This window comes from Cyanistes caeruleus, chromosome 9 (assembly GCF_971803275.1).
Source record: "Cyanistes caeruleus chromosome 9, bCyaCae1.hap1.1, whole genome shotgun sequence".
NCBI lineage: Eukaryota > Metazoa > Chordata > Aves > Passeriformes > Paridae > Cyanistes > Cyanistes caeruleus.
In genome coordinates, this window is record NC_141709.1 from 15079689 (window position 1) to 15094493 (window position 14805).

Below are 14805 nucleotides of genomic sequence, written 5' to 3' on the forward strand. Positions count from 1 at the left end.
TAAGGTAATAAGCAGCCATTAGCATTTATTAATATAACAATAAAATAATTAGTTCCTTACTAGTCATTGATGATTTACACCATTGAGAAAATCTGACACCATATCTAACTGGAAATTTTCTTTGTTCCTATTTCTACTGTGGAACCTAAGGAGGACTCCCAAAATTTGGAATCAAATGTAACCATTATTGCCATGATGGAAACTAAAGCAATAATTACATGAAGAATTAGCCAGAATTGGAAAGAGAACTTGTTAGTTTACTGCTTTCCTGCAAATTTGTTCTCCATTTCCATTTATTGTTGTTCAACACTGCACTTCTCTAGTGTTGCACTGTTTTCATATCAAAGCTATTTTTCCAGTGCAGATACCCCACCTTGTGCATGACTGCTCTGAGTTTTTCAGTAAGTCCTGGAAGTGTACATACACATAAATTTTCTTATTCCAGGATGTCACTGTGGAATGTCTGTGAGATTCACAGAGGAATTTTCAATGAGTGAATTCTGCACACACTAAAGCTTAGCTGGGCTGTTCCTTGTAGCAGAACAGTCGATGTGAGTGGATGTGTGTGCAGTTCTTCTAGCAGGCAGGAGTTCTACTGATTTGAGAATTTTCTCCTTCGAGCTCTCTAGCCTGGTTCTCCACATTTGCTCTGGCATGCAACAAAGAAGAATAGTTCCCCAATCAAAACTGCTCCTGTTAGTACTCTTGGAGGATTCTGCAAAGAATAACTTATTTGGTGGAGTACCTCTTAGAAGGAATCTTTCTGTAACATGTTTTCACACTAGGCATGATTGGTGAACAAGATATTTTATGATTCTCAGGCAGCTTTTATCATATAACCATGAGGCTGATTCAGAAGTATCTGATTTTAATTATGAACATATCCCTGAAATAGAGAGGAATGAAAATGTTCATTAGACTTTAACTATTTTTATTCCATATTGCAATGAATTCTTGAACTGTGCATTGTCATTGTGAGTTATATGTTGCTTTGACAACAAATTAATGCCTTTTTCTACAAAGAATTTAGGATCCAAACTAAATATTAAGATTTAAAATTGGTCCCCATTACTTCCAAAATACTTGTATGGTTAATGTTTGATAGAACACCTTGCTGGATATTGAGGTTCTCCATTACCTCTAGGCAACTGAGATGTAGCTCTCATTTTTCTTATCCCTAATTAGCAAGTTACATTATGTATCTGACAAACCATTGTTTAAAATACATTGTTTTAAGTGTTATCTCAGATAAAAAGAGATTGTTACAAGGCAGTAGGTTATGATTCTCAAAGGTGAACTAGGCTTTTAGAGCTTTTTGGGGCAAGTTAAGCATGCAGCATGTTGCAAGTGTTGATATGAAAGAGTGGCAGTGTATACCTGATACCTCAGCAGGTAGGTGAGGCTGCCTTCTGCTGTCATCACACTTGCCTCTGACACCAGAGCATGGTGGGAGACTGGCTCAGCAGAGACATGGAAGGCTTCACTTCTAGAACATGTTAGATATCTAGCATATAGGTATCTCCCAACTTCAAAACTGCCTGAGCAGTCTTTGCCAACAAATGTGGTCACGAAATTTTCATAGAGAAGGAAGAGCTACTCTATAGACACAGTAGCCTTTTGTACTTCCTTTTTTTCTCTATGCACTTTTTGGAGTACTTTAAGGATGCTCAAATGGTTTTGTACCTTTTAATCAATTTTTCTTTCTCCTCCTCTATTTTTGCTCTTACTTTCATTGCTCTCCACCATGAGAGTTCCTTTTTTCTTGAAATTTTCATATAAGAAAAATGATATGACATAAGGATATATGTTTAGATACCTCAGAATTTTTTTACAGGTCAGCTATTAGAATTCTTAATAACCCATAATTCAATGTTCTCAGGACTTGTGCAGGTAGATCTTTACGATCCTCATTTATGACTCCAGGTCATGAAATATGACCAGATTATTTGTAGTTTATTTGCAAGGAACTTTATAAAATTCTATTTTGGTCTCATAAAGTCAAGCAGTTAAAATCAAAGAATGTGTTTGTGAAGACTGAAGCAATTCTGTGAAAAATTTTCAAAGAGAAATTGTAGATATAATAACAAATACCTTAGAATGGTAACCTAAATTCATTAACACAGTAATGAAATCTGCAGTAATGCGTGTGAAACTTCATGAGCTGGTATGATTGACCTGATCTGAAAGGACAGCTCTTGGACTATTCTTACAGTACAGCCAATACTTCACAGAACAAAATACTCAGAGAAACAATTTAATTAGCAAAGACAGAAAATTAAAACCAAAAACGGAAAGGAAGATGAATAATTTACTGAAAATATTTTTATAGCACGTCTTGAAGGAAAATGAGGGAAATTAATATTTGGGGTTCCAAATGTAAAATCAATCGGTTCTTCAGTAATCTCCTGGCAAATGAATAGCCAGTAGCAATTTATGTATTCTGTAAAAAATTATGTAGTCTGCACAGGATTTCTGAGGGTCTCTATCTATGTGGAGCCTTGACAGGCAGACAGGCGGGGCTGAGAAATACAGTCAATGGATCAGGAACAGCTTTAAACAATTTAGGAACATTTAAGCCAAGTGGTAACAACATACTGAGTGCTTCTTGCAAGCACACAGTCCAACAGAGCTCAGTGCCAAAATTCCATGGCATTCAAGGCCAGCAGAAAGCTCCAGAGTACTGGCTGTATTCCTGGACCTGTGTTCTCTTAGGCTCCCCGACTAAACAGTAGTTTCAGGAGCCGCTTGGGCACGGCTCCCGCTGGCTGGCACTCTGCGGACACAGACATCTGTCCAGGCACCTCAGACAGCCAGGAATGCTCAGGGCCAAGGAGTAAGACCATGACTTGAACTCAGCAGGATGAGGACAGAGGCTCCACACATCCACCTCTAGGTAGCCCAAAAGGGTCACTTACCTCTTTTGTCTTACAGTTGCCTATTCTCTCTCATTTTTTCCTCTGCCTCACTTGGTTTTAATGTGGTTGGTGAAAGAGAAAGGGCAGAGCACTTTGGAAACATTTTGCTGGAGATGGGGGATGCATAGCCCAGGCTGACAGTGACTGTACAAGACGTCTCAAAGCACTCCAGCTCTTGAGGGAGTCATGGAAGGAATCAAAAGGGGAATTTTTCTAGTAGGTTTGTTAAAACATCCAAATCAGGAAGCATTAGTGAATTAAGGAAAATCAAGGAGACAGTCCAGAACTGCTGACAGAGAAACAAACTGCTGCATATGTAGTATTTTTGGAAGCTTAAAAAAATTTATTCTAAATCTAAATTAATCTGAGACACACATGAGTCTATAAAAATGAAGTGAGCTATGAGTACTGTAAAAACCAGATTTGTAACATATAGCCATTATGTGCTATGAAACTATTTCCTAACTTATGACTGAAAAATTAGTGAAAGAGTTATAGAAATAGTAAAATTGCAGATTATTGTTTGCTTTTTTTTTCTTTCATTTTGAGGAAATTTTGCTTATGTCTCTGTTTTTTCATTTTGAAAGGAAGGAATGTTGCAATTATTATTTACTATTTTAAAATATTCTTTATACATCTTTATACTACTTCTTCAAAATATTCTATTCAGTTACATTAATTTGTGAAAGGTTACTGTTATGATAGATGTAAAGTGATTCTGGAACTACTGAGAGAATTGTGAATTTTCCCAGCTGTAGATTTTCATCAATTATATCTTGTCTTTAAAGACAAGACAGGCACAGGTATACTAACAAAGGTATTCATTTGCCCCTATTTTGGGTAAAACCAAAATACAACCATTCTAGAAGTATATAAATCTTAAAAATCAGCCCCTTGTAGGGAAGGAGTGAGAGATTGAAATTAATGGGTTTTGACCAAGAATGTGTGCCAATTTCCAACAAACTTATTATTATGTGAGCATAAGAAGCTCCTGGATGAGAAAATTTACAGTGGAAATGTTGGCAGGAATTAACCTAATGCTGCTTAAATAGTACCACTATGTTAAGAAATACACTGCATACCAGACAGCTTTCTGTGGAAAATGATAAACATATAAGGTCTCTGTAGGGGATCTCAGCAGAGCCATTTTTATTATCCAGAATAGTGGGTCTCTTTCTGTTATCTTGTTTTTATGCATGACATATGGAAATTGAGGTAAAACCAGCATTTTTTTTAAGTTATATTTTTTCAACACATTCTGTAGTGTGTATTTACGCAGTGCTCACTTAATTACATTTTATTCAAATAAACTCTCTCTGGTACAGACTATTTTACTTAAATTTATTTCATTATCTTCTCTGAGAATGCATATGTGATGCAAACTCAGAGTTATACTGTTGATCACTTGCATGCTGAGCTGCATGCTGGTAATAGGAAGTGCTCTGAATTAAATCTTAGGAATTTAGACTGATTCCCAGTGAAGAAGTAAACAAACAGCATGAAAATCACAGATCAGAACTTACACCTTCCCACTCTCTCCTTCCAAAACCAGACATGATTTTAAGCCAGAATTTTTCACCTAGTCCATTTGGTATTAATTTGCATTGCTTTGCCATGTGAACAATAGTTGTTTTCTATAAAAGCAGCAGAAATTAAGTGGGTATGTTATTTATAACCACAGATGGAAATATCTAAGTATTATGTGCCTTTTTCTGTTTCTGAATGTGAACTCTGTACTCCTGATGAACTGTAGACTACCTTTGGTTTCGTTATTTAATCTGCATGTGCTTTTCTGCAGGGTGAGATCCAGCAGCTGTTGATTATAGCTGATCCCAGAGCTGCATTTGACTATTGTGAGCATTATAGCCCAGACTGTGACTCCCCAGTGCCCAATGCTGCTCAGGCTCAAGATCCTCGAGTTGATGAGGTGAGTAATCAGTCATATATTACTGGATTTATTGCACATTAGTGGTTGTGCTGGAGAAAAGGAACACTTAAATGGCATGCATTGTTCTAGAGGTGAAGAAATCAGGTTGCAGGAGTGCATTCATTTTTGCTGTCCATTCATTCATGTCAAGCATTTGAAAGAGCCTATCACTCTGGTGGCATTTGAACAAGCAGCATTCTCAATGAAGTTAAACTATAATTATTTTAAAAACTTATAGCAGTATGAGTTTGTCTACTTGTGCATATTTATTCTTCCTGTGTAGGTTTATAATTGTACTAATGCTGGATATCAACAAATGCCACATTTAAAAGACGTGGGAGCTTTGAGTATCCCACAATTGTAAACTTCTGTTGAAAGTGCCTTGTGTTTTAATGAGCTGCATGCACAAATGCATGTGCACACAAAAGTATTTCAGCCAGTTCCAGTCATAGGAGGTAAACCCACATGGACAAAACAGAACAGATTTTTTTCCCAGAAACATGAAATATATTTAGAGAAACCATTAGTCACTGTAGACAGTTCTCACAGTCACAAACTGAGTCACCCAGGTCAAGTTAGTTCCTCAGATTAGACCTCTGAGCACTTTATGTATTGTTGTACACATTCTAAATACTTGCATTGAAGAGTGTAAAGGGAAAAACTTTTCCAAAATGTACCAAGTCATAACTGAACTTGTCCCTGGACAGCTGGTATGCACACCATCTGTGATCAGATTGGTTATTGCTACTGCTTGCTCTAGAGATCTGCATTAAAAGTTGCTGAATAGATGTCTGCTCTGAGTCTTTTTTGGGACTGAACTTTTCCTAAACACATGGTAATTTTATTTGTTGTTACCATTTATTCTGACTGAAAAGTATGTCAGCAGGAGACAAAGGCCCATAGGGCGCAGAACTTCTTCAGAGGGACTCCCTCCCAATCCATTCCATCTGAGGTGTCGTTCAAGATGTGTCAAATCACCTACACACAGGGAGAGGACTTCACCCTGCATTACAGAGTGTGGGGTCTGGGCTTTTCAGGAGGATCCCAGAGGATCTGATGTCTGTGTGACTGCATACCTGGATCTCCATATTCCAAACCAGAACAGATTGAAAGCATATTGCTGTTAATTTATGCAAAGACAAAAAAAAGGATAGCAAGATCTATTTTTTTTTTTTTTCATAATTAAGTTTGAAAGAAAATTTGGGAACTTTCTTGGGCTTTGCTGCTATTTGATTGCTCTTGGGTTTAGTGGTTTTTAATGTGCTTTTTAAAGGCCTATTCTTCCCTCATGGTAGCACTCAGAATTTGTGGGAGTACCTACTGAGAAAATAGTAAAACCAAAGATCTTAATTTGTAGTGTAACATATTAAAAAGAATTTGAAAACAAATGGAAAATCACATATTGATTAATCAAATGGAGAACTGCTATTTCTATTTATTTCATTTTTTGCTGAGAGTGGTGATTGGATTATTTTGTTTAGCTTTCTGACCTAAGACACAATTTCCTTGTTGAGCTTCATGAGTTTATGTGTCACTTTACATAAATATTCCCAGTGAAGTCAATAGATGTCTTCAATGTGTAATAGTGATCTAAAAAAACTGCATCAGCAATGCTACCAATGTGATAAATATGCAATAGAATAAATGACTCAATTTGTAGAATTACAGAATTGTCTGCTAAATAGTAAAAAACCAGCTTGTTGAGGCAGACTACTTCGTCATCTTTTGAGAAGCAGCCTGTCAAATCACACAGATAATTTATTTTAAGGAAATAAATGAAACAAGCTTTATTTAGGTACTGAAAGAAGTCATAGAAGATAGCAGTGCTGTTTTTGTAAACTGTAATTGCAAGACTAAGATGTTAAAAGATAAAAATATATTTGCATCTAGTCTATAAGGATAATGATCGTTTTAAAATGCTTGATTACATGTTTTGAGGAGATTACAACATTGATTAGTGGTATCTGATAGAATTTATAGACTTAGACCTTTGCAAAGCTTCTGACTTGTCAACATATGATATTTTAACTTAAAAAAAAAGGTATTGTATGGCAAAGTACCTGACTAATAGATCAGAATCTGGGTGCCTTATTTCAGAAATTACTATAACAACGAGCTGTCACTGAATTAAATTTATAGCAGAGTTTCTTAGTAATTGTGCTAGAAATATAATGTGTCTAAAATGGATGGCATTAAAATTTGACAGTCATGATACTGCAGAGCAGTAAACAGTGATGGTAACACAAGACAATGTTACACACATACAAGCCAAAGAAATAACTGCAGGGCAAACATGAAGAACTCAGAACACTGCAATAACAGTCTGCGTGCATTTGGTAACAGAACCTTTCATCTGCAGCAGATTGTCCCCATCTGGGATGCTAATCATGCTGAAGGCCAACAGGGAAAGATTATTGTTCAGCTTGATTGGTTTCATGGTTTGATCTTCAATGTTTTCACACAAACTCTTGTGGTAGGAAGAGGGAAGAGAGAAAACTGGGCAAAAGGCTAGGCAGGATCGTGTCTTCAGAGTCTGGATTAAACCAGCAGAAGCTGAAAATATTTGTTGATCATTAGCCTCAAAATATTCTGGTTGTTAAGGAAGGGAAAGAGTTTTTCCCAAAATAATACAGTGCATGTCTTGGTTTGTAAATAAAGAAGTAAGAATACAGATCAATATTACCTCTGTATGCTGTCACTTGAAACATGGACTGCATCATCACATATGTGGCTCATTTACTGTATGCAAAGGTCCAGAACAAAAACAAAATACTGAGTGCAGACAAATGGGGTGGGGCAAGAAGAAAGATAGATAATTTCAGTTAGGAAAATATCTACTAAAAATTTTAGGAAAGAAGGAACAAATTATGAAAATGGTGAATCTCTAGATATCTTCAAGGCAAGGGTAGATACCTTTCTGAAAGTTTGGGGAAATGTTATTCATGCTTTAGTTGACTGAGTTACAGAGTGACTGTAGGAAGTTCTGAAGTCTGCATGTACACAAGAGTTAGCCAAGGTGGTCTAATAGTCCCTTTTGGCCTTATGTCTCTGAGCCTTTGAATTATTGCAGTCCAGAGTAAGAAACTGATACTTGGCTTAAAGATAAATTATGTGATTTCAGAGCCTATTAATGGGTGTTTCCAGCACTGATTACAAAACCCAAAGGAAGTGGTTGACTTTTCATCAGTAAAATAGAAAATTGTATTTGTGAAGTTGCATTTAGAAAGATGAATAGGATTTCTCTTGAAATTGCACACTTTTGTAGACTCCTGGCAAGCTCACAGCCTAGGAAGGCATTCAGTCTGAAAAGCTGGATTATTTTTAGACCACTAAAGAGGCATCTAGAGAGAAGGATTTAGATAAAAAGATACTGGTTTAAGGGCATAAGTACTTTGTTTAGCTGAATGTAATCCTTATTGCTCTAGGCAGTGCTTCTGTCTCCAAAGAAGCAAATAATAAAATATCCAGAATTTTAGGTCTGGGGGCATTTCCTTTCAATAGGCAGTGTCGATTTAAATGAGTCATTTTCTGAATTTATTTCCACCCTATGCCCTCTTTCCAATTCAGCTGGTGGAATTGTCTATGTGTTTGTTGTGGGAAGGGTCTAAGATTTCATCTAGACTAAAAATAATTGCCAACCATAAAATCAGAAAAATTATGGAATATGTTGTGGTAAGTTTCCATTAAATGAGCCTCAGAGTGCATGTCACATCACTGCAACATCAGAAATGAAATATTTGCTTTTTAAAGTGTTTTTCTCAAGGCCTTAAGGCCTTCACTGTACTCCCATATGTAAATTTACTGGACACTAATTTGTAATCAAATTGTTTTTATTAATGATACCTTAAGTGCTGCACTGAGATTTCCTTTTTCTTGTTGCATTTTCTTTTTCTTTTACATCTCATTCAAATGGCAATTAGGATGATCCGAGAGGATTTCAGTGCCTACTTTTTACTTACAGGATCTCTTCATGACTGAATCAAATTCCAAGTTTACCCAAAACACAATTCAGGAAGAATCAAGTATCTCACAGTGGGATTCACAAAAATAGCAAGCTGTGAATAAAGACAGAGAACTAGTCAGCCTAGAAAGGGGGGACATATCTTAAATTCTACCCTTGTCTGCAGGCTTACCCAGCTGTGCTGTCCTGATCCCCCATGCCATTCTTCTCTCTCAGCAAGGTCAACTCCTGCATCATTGCTTCTCCCTTCCTATAAGGGGTGACCTGATATAAGCTTAATAATAGCTGATCATAATTAATAATGAAAATTATAATTAATATCTGATATTAATATAAGATATAAGCTTTGGACCTGATTAGGTCTTTATATTTCCATTTTAATTCAGTCAGTTCCTTTCTGGACCCAAGTGACTGTGTTATATGTCTAAACAAGAATTATTTAACTGGGCAGCCTCTAACTACCTACCTTTTATGTTCAGGCTCTGCAGGATGTGTTGCACTTGGCTGCTGGCCAGGGCTGTGGGCTCTGTGTGAGCAGTTCAGGCTCAGCTGATGGGATAGGTGCATGTCAGAAACCTCCCTATACAGAATACTTCTATTCCGCTGGGATTCGTTCATCAGACCCAAGGGTCATTCACTCTGAAAACAGGAAAGCAGTTAATACTAATTAATTAGTTAATACTAATATCCACACACTTTACTCTGTTATTTATTGTAACTTATTTCCATCTTCAAGACATGTTTTAATTGAAGTGTGCATCGGTCTTTCTTGCTCTTGCTTGTGACTAGCCAGGTATGAATCTCTGTAGCTTGTGAAGGTCAGAGTTATGAACTCAGCATCTGGCACTACAAAAAAGGTGCCTAGAAGTTGAGGAATCTTTGGGTTTTCTTCACATTGAATGTATGACTTGGTTTTAAGGCTCCCATATGGGTTTGAAATTCTTTTTTGAAATTATCAGCATTGTCTTTCTTAAAGATACACACCTATGCTTTTCTTATAAATACCTTGTGAACATTCTGGTGTTTGTCTCGTTTTCAAATCCCTTTTTACTCTAAATAGAAATGTATTAAATTCTTTTCCAGTTCAATCACATATGCTTGGCCAGCTCTCAGAGATTAGAGCAGTGACAGACCTAGCCAGTCTTCATCATCCTTGATGCTGGGCAGTATATTTTCTGGAGTATCATCAGGTCTAGTTTTCAAAGGAACAAGCAATCAGGCTTTCAAATCTTCTCTTGGAGGATTGTTCTGTAACCCAGTGAATCACACAGTCTGACTTCTGCTGAAGAAATAGCTCCCTAAAGGAACTCAGCTTCATTTATTTTGGATCTATCCCAAACTAATGGATTATTTGGAGACATGAAATGTTTTCCTTTAATGAAATTAATTTGGTAAATTAAAAGTGCAAGTGGCCCCCAAATATGTTGACTTGGAGGCTTCAAGCATCCTTTCAGAACATGTTAATTTAGTGTCCTTTTGGGTGTTTGACTGATCAGAAAGACTAGGTTTCTGAAAAATAAAGAAATACTATTTTTATGTTTAATTTTATGTTTATTGTTATCTTTAGAACTGCAATTAGCTAATTTACCAGATATTAAAAGTACTGATCTTCCCAGCTTTCTTTTTCTATGCATAGAGATATAGACATTTTATATAAGGAAGTAACATAATAAAGAACCTTAAGAGACTTATTCTCCTTTTGAAATAGGATGTTTTTGGAAACTGAAGATAATGTTCTTATCTCCTTTTATCTCCTTGTACCACTTTTATGAACAATAAAAGGACTATATGGTAGAAGAGGCCATCCTTTAAATCTTTTAACTTCTGCCCTAAGATTGATGTGTTTTACCATTTATTTGTTTATATTGCTGCAGCTGATTTTTAAAACACTCATTTTGCTTGGCATCCTTTATTTTATTGCATTTTGTAAAGTGTTAGTGAGCCTAGGATATTTCAAAGTCATCTTTGCCACTTTAGCTTGCTCATGATTTAGCATAGTCTTTAGGAAATGGTAAAATTTAGCTTAAGACTGTTCTCTGGTTTAGGATTTAGTTTATTAATTATTTTAATTTGGAATTGTAAACCAAAAATTGAGAAATTCTACATTTTGAAATGTGAAGTTAGGTTTTTAGAGTACGGATAGCAGAAGAATCGGTTTCCAAAGTAAGGTTTCCTTCAGTATATTTAAGTTATTTTCCAATTCAAATAGGCCTTGCATGCTGCTGATCCTCTGCTTCTAAAATTCATCTGATGAAGAAAACAGTTCATCTCTTTAAATTGGAATTGCATGATGATCTGGTAGTGTAATATAATCACTCTGGTAAAGAAAGCATGAGGTCATAATGGAAACATTTTGTCCCATCAAAAAGCAGCAGGTTTCATTCTTCCTTTCATTTGTAAGAAAATAGTCATATGCAATATTCATTACAAGAATGGCTGTTTAGTAACTATTGGTGGTCTTACTAGAGAAGAAAGAAAAGCAAGAGGAAGAAAATTGCATCACATCTGAAGTATGTGTCACCTGACATCTCTTAGCTGAAATCCCTCGCCAAGTTTAACCTAATATTTATTTTGAAATTCTAGATCCTTTCTCCTATATATTCAAGAGTCTACTTATTATCTTTCCTTGATTAGTATTACAACTATGATAGATTTCTGTGAGCTCCCTAACTTCTGTGAACTCACAGCAGGGCCTGGTTTTTGCATATGCAAAATGTAAAGGAATTTTTCTCAAGGTTTGTTGAGGTCAAACTGAGTGGATCATACCTCTGTCTCTGGTCATCTGATAAAGGTGACATTTTGGTTGTGTAGCTCCAGAAAAAGAAGGGGTTTGTGCCACATGCCCAGCCTTAACTGTTAATGGCAGGGTAAGTATGAGTTGCCAGCTCCACAGCAGGTGACTAAAGCCATTAAATCTGTCCCTGCTGTTTGTATATTTAGTTTTCATTTACCTGACTAGTCCTTCACTAGTCCTGTTGTCTCCTATTAAAAACAGGGAACAGCCTTCATCAGGTTGAATTGGTAAAATCATTCTGTGAGTAAATCATATTTCTAAAGTGCATCTTTACATCAGCTAGAGGTGTAGAGATGCATTCCTCCATCTGGACAGATTGTGCCTCAGGAAATACACCTGGAAGATTTTGCATCTATATTTAACTCTTTGCAGCAGGACCCCTGGAGTTCAGTATAAAACATATTCTCTGTTTATAGGCTGCTGTGAAAGATGAGGGTTGCTAGTCTTTCAGACAAAAAAAAAAATCTAGGGAAAGGAGGGACTGCTAAGAATGAAGTTCACCTTGTAGAATATTTAGGCTATTCCATATTTTCACTTGTCCTCCTTGTATCGTTGGGACTACAAAGTACTGTGATTTCAAAACTACTTGAAGATGGTTTTGGCGTTGTTGCCACATGTCCTAGTTTGTAAGTCACAAAAATTTTCGTGATACCCCTCTGATACTGTGCTCTTAAAGTACAAGATCTTCACCTGCTTGGCAGTAATCTGACTCCAGCTTCCCCCCTGCTCATCCATCCCTGTTATTTCCTTCTGTGTGCCTGCATAGTGGTGCAACCAAAATACACTCTTGTATTTGTGATCACATTTTGCATATAAGGAAAGTTTCTCTTTCTTTAACAGAAATGAGTGAAGCACTATACCCAAAAGTATTTTCTGTGTAATTATGCATGATACAATCGATCTGTCCACATGATTGTGCTTTTTTGTATGTTTTCTAGTTCTCATTCATAAATTTCTGACTTTATGAACTAGGCCTCAGCATAAATATCAGCTTATTCACTACGTTCTTTTTTAATACTAACTTGGCATAGATATTTTTCCTTCCTTTTTTTTTTCCCCCAGTCTACATTTCTGTTTAGTTTATGGCCTCTGAAAAAACTACTTGTAACCCACTGTGTTGCAATTTTATTAGTCATGTGGTTGGCAAAATTCAGCACAGCTTACCTTGAGAAAAGCCAAATTTTCTGAGATTTTCAAAGCAGTTATAATACTGAGCATCACAGTTATATTTTAACTGTCAGTTGGTCAAAGTGACTTATGGAATGAATGCTTCCAGTTTCAGAATAGGTTTGCAATGCTTACTGAAGAGAAATCTGTGTCTGTTAGTTAATAAAACAAACTCATAACAGCATATTAAACTTAAATCTGGCTAATGACATGGTAATTCTCTCAAAAAAGTTACTCCACTTGCCTCTTAAGATATTGGCTATTATTTAACCTAGGTAGTGTCACTTGCTTGGGTTCCAGTAAAAATTGCATAGCAGAGTGTTTGATTCATGTTGTTTGGCTGAGGAAGCATTTAAAAGGATGGAACTGGTTACCACTGTTAGGGTGGAATAACTCAATTTAGAGAGGTGTATTCCACTGAATAATTTTTTTTTTGCCTTGTAGATAAACCTTGTTTGTGTAGACTTCTCCAGAGAAGATAAGCAAATCATTTGCAGACATTTTTATAATTTCCAAATATATACTGCAATTTCAGTGCTATTCTGTAACTATTTTTAAAAGTCTATTTATTTCCATGTGGTTCTTCCTTTACTTCCTTTCTGTGGCTGGTTGTGGTCTCCTAGAAGTCTGTAATCGCATTTTCTTTTTTGGCTGGCAGTGGTACACTTCTTTAGAGACCAGCTGTACTGAGTTGCATTTCCAGAACTGCACCAAAAGCCAGAAAATTATACATTACATATATATGCATTTATACCTTGACAGACTTGTAAATGTATCATTGCTGCACATGATGCTCTTCAGCAATACCAGTTATAGGTCAAACATGTTTCATTGGCTTCACTGGGGTTAGGACTGAACCTTAATTTGCTGAACATGGAAAGAATATCCATGTGACTTACTTTAGACTCACATGGTTAAGTCTAAAATGCTGCTGGTTTTGAAAAGTATAAGTAGTGTCAAATTTAATTGGTAATAGAAAAGATACCACTGATGAAATCAAAGCATTGCTTATGTTGCATGAGGCAGGTGTAAAATGCCCATATACTTCACAAAGATAAAATGATATTTTGTTATTTAAACGTAGTTTGAAGTTACTTATTAATGTGCAATATAGTTTTGAGTGAATACCAAAAGTGTGTTACATCCTTTTTAAAGGTTTATCAAATCTCATGACTAATCAGCTTATATGTGCAAAGGTAGAAATAAACAAAGGACAATTGAGCAAAAAGCATCTGCCTTCTGAAAAACAACTGTCTTCTTTTTCGGAAAAGCTGTTGATCATAGTAAGCCTCTGAGGAGTCACAGGAGTAGAGTAATAGAAACCCATGTAAAAGGATTTTTTAAAAGTGATTAAGTGTCTTTCATCATTAGTCTTATACTTGCTGAGGAAATCAACTTCTGTGCATTAAAATCACAAGTAAAAATTTGTATCAAAAAACACTGCCAGAGGGAACAGTTAAACCAGTGTTTTGGTCACATGGTAGAATATAGTTTGGAATGTGGAGATCTATTTTAATCTGTAATTTCTTCTAACATGTCCATCTCTTTCTGATAATGATGACTTCTATGAATCCTCAGACTGGATTGGAAGTGAAGTGTACTAATTCTCTCTCTCATCAACATAATGAAACAAACAGATGTTGTCTTCATTTTACAAACAATGGTGCTGATTTGTAATAGGAGAGAGATTTCAGAAGGGACAAGTTCACGTGAGGCACATTTGAATATTTCTTCCTAAAGGGAAAGCAAACACTTTGGCCACAATTCTGCCTTCTTTCACCTTCCTGGGTACATAAAGAGAACTGGTAGCAGCCAGGAGACTGCTTTAATTTACCAGACCAACCAGTTCTTGTAGCTTCAAGCATTTTAGGAGTGGAAAGGTATTTTGAAGGTGCCCTTTCTTCTCAGTTCTGATGAGCTGTACTTGCTGCAGATAATATGGAGACCGGGATCTTCTTGGCACAGTCAAGAGTACAGCTCAGGAGTTCCTGGCTCCCTAGATTGTGCTCACAACAGTACACAAGCCAATTCTAAAGCTACT

General features: G+C 36.2%; 1 protein-coding gene across 2 annotated transcripts in view; it reads left to right on the plus strand.

The window, feature by feature from the left end:
- Positions 1-14805, plus strand: part of COL11A1 (collagen type XI alpha 1 chain) — a 133485-nt gene that overhangs the window by 30733 nt on the left and 87947 nt on the right. For both annotated transcript variants that reach the window (XM_086901517.1, XM_086901516.1), the window contains exon 5: positions 4714-4842. In XM_086901517.1, the coding sequence (XP_086757643.1) occupies positions 4714-4842 (129 nt within the window). The remainder of the gene's footprint in view (positions 1-4713; positions 4843-14805) is intronic.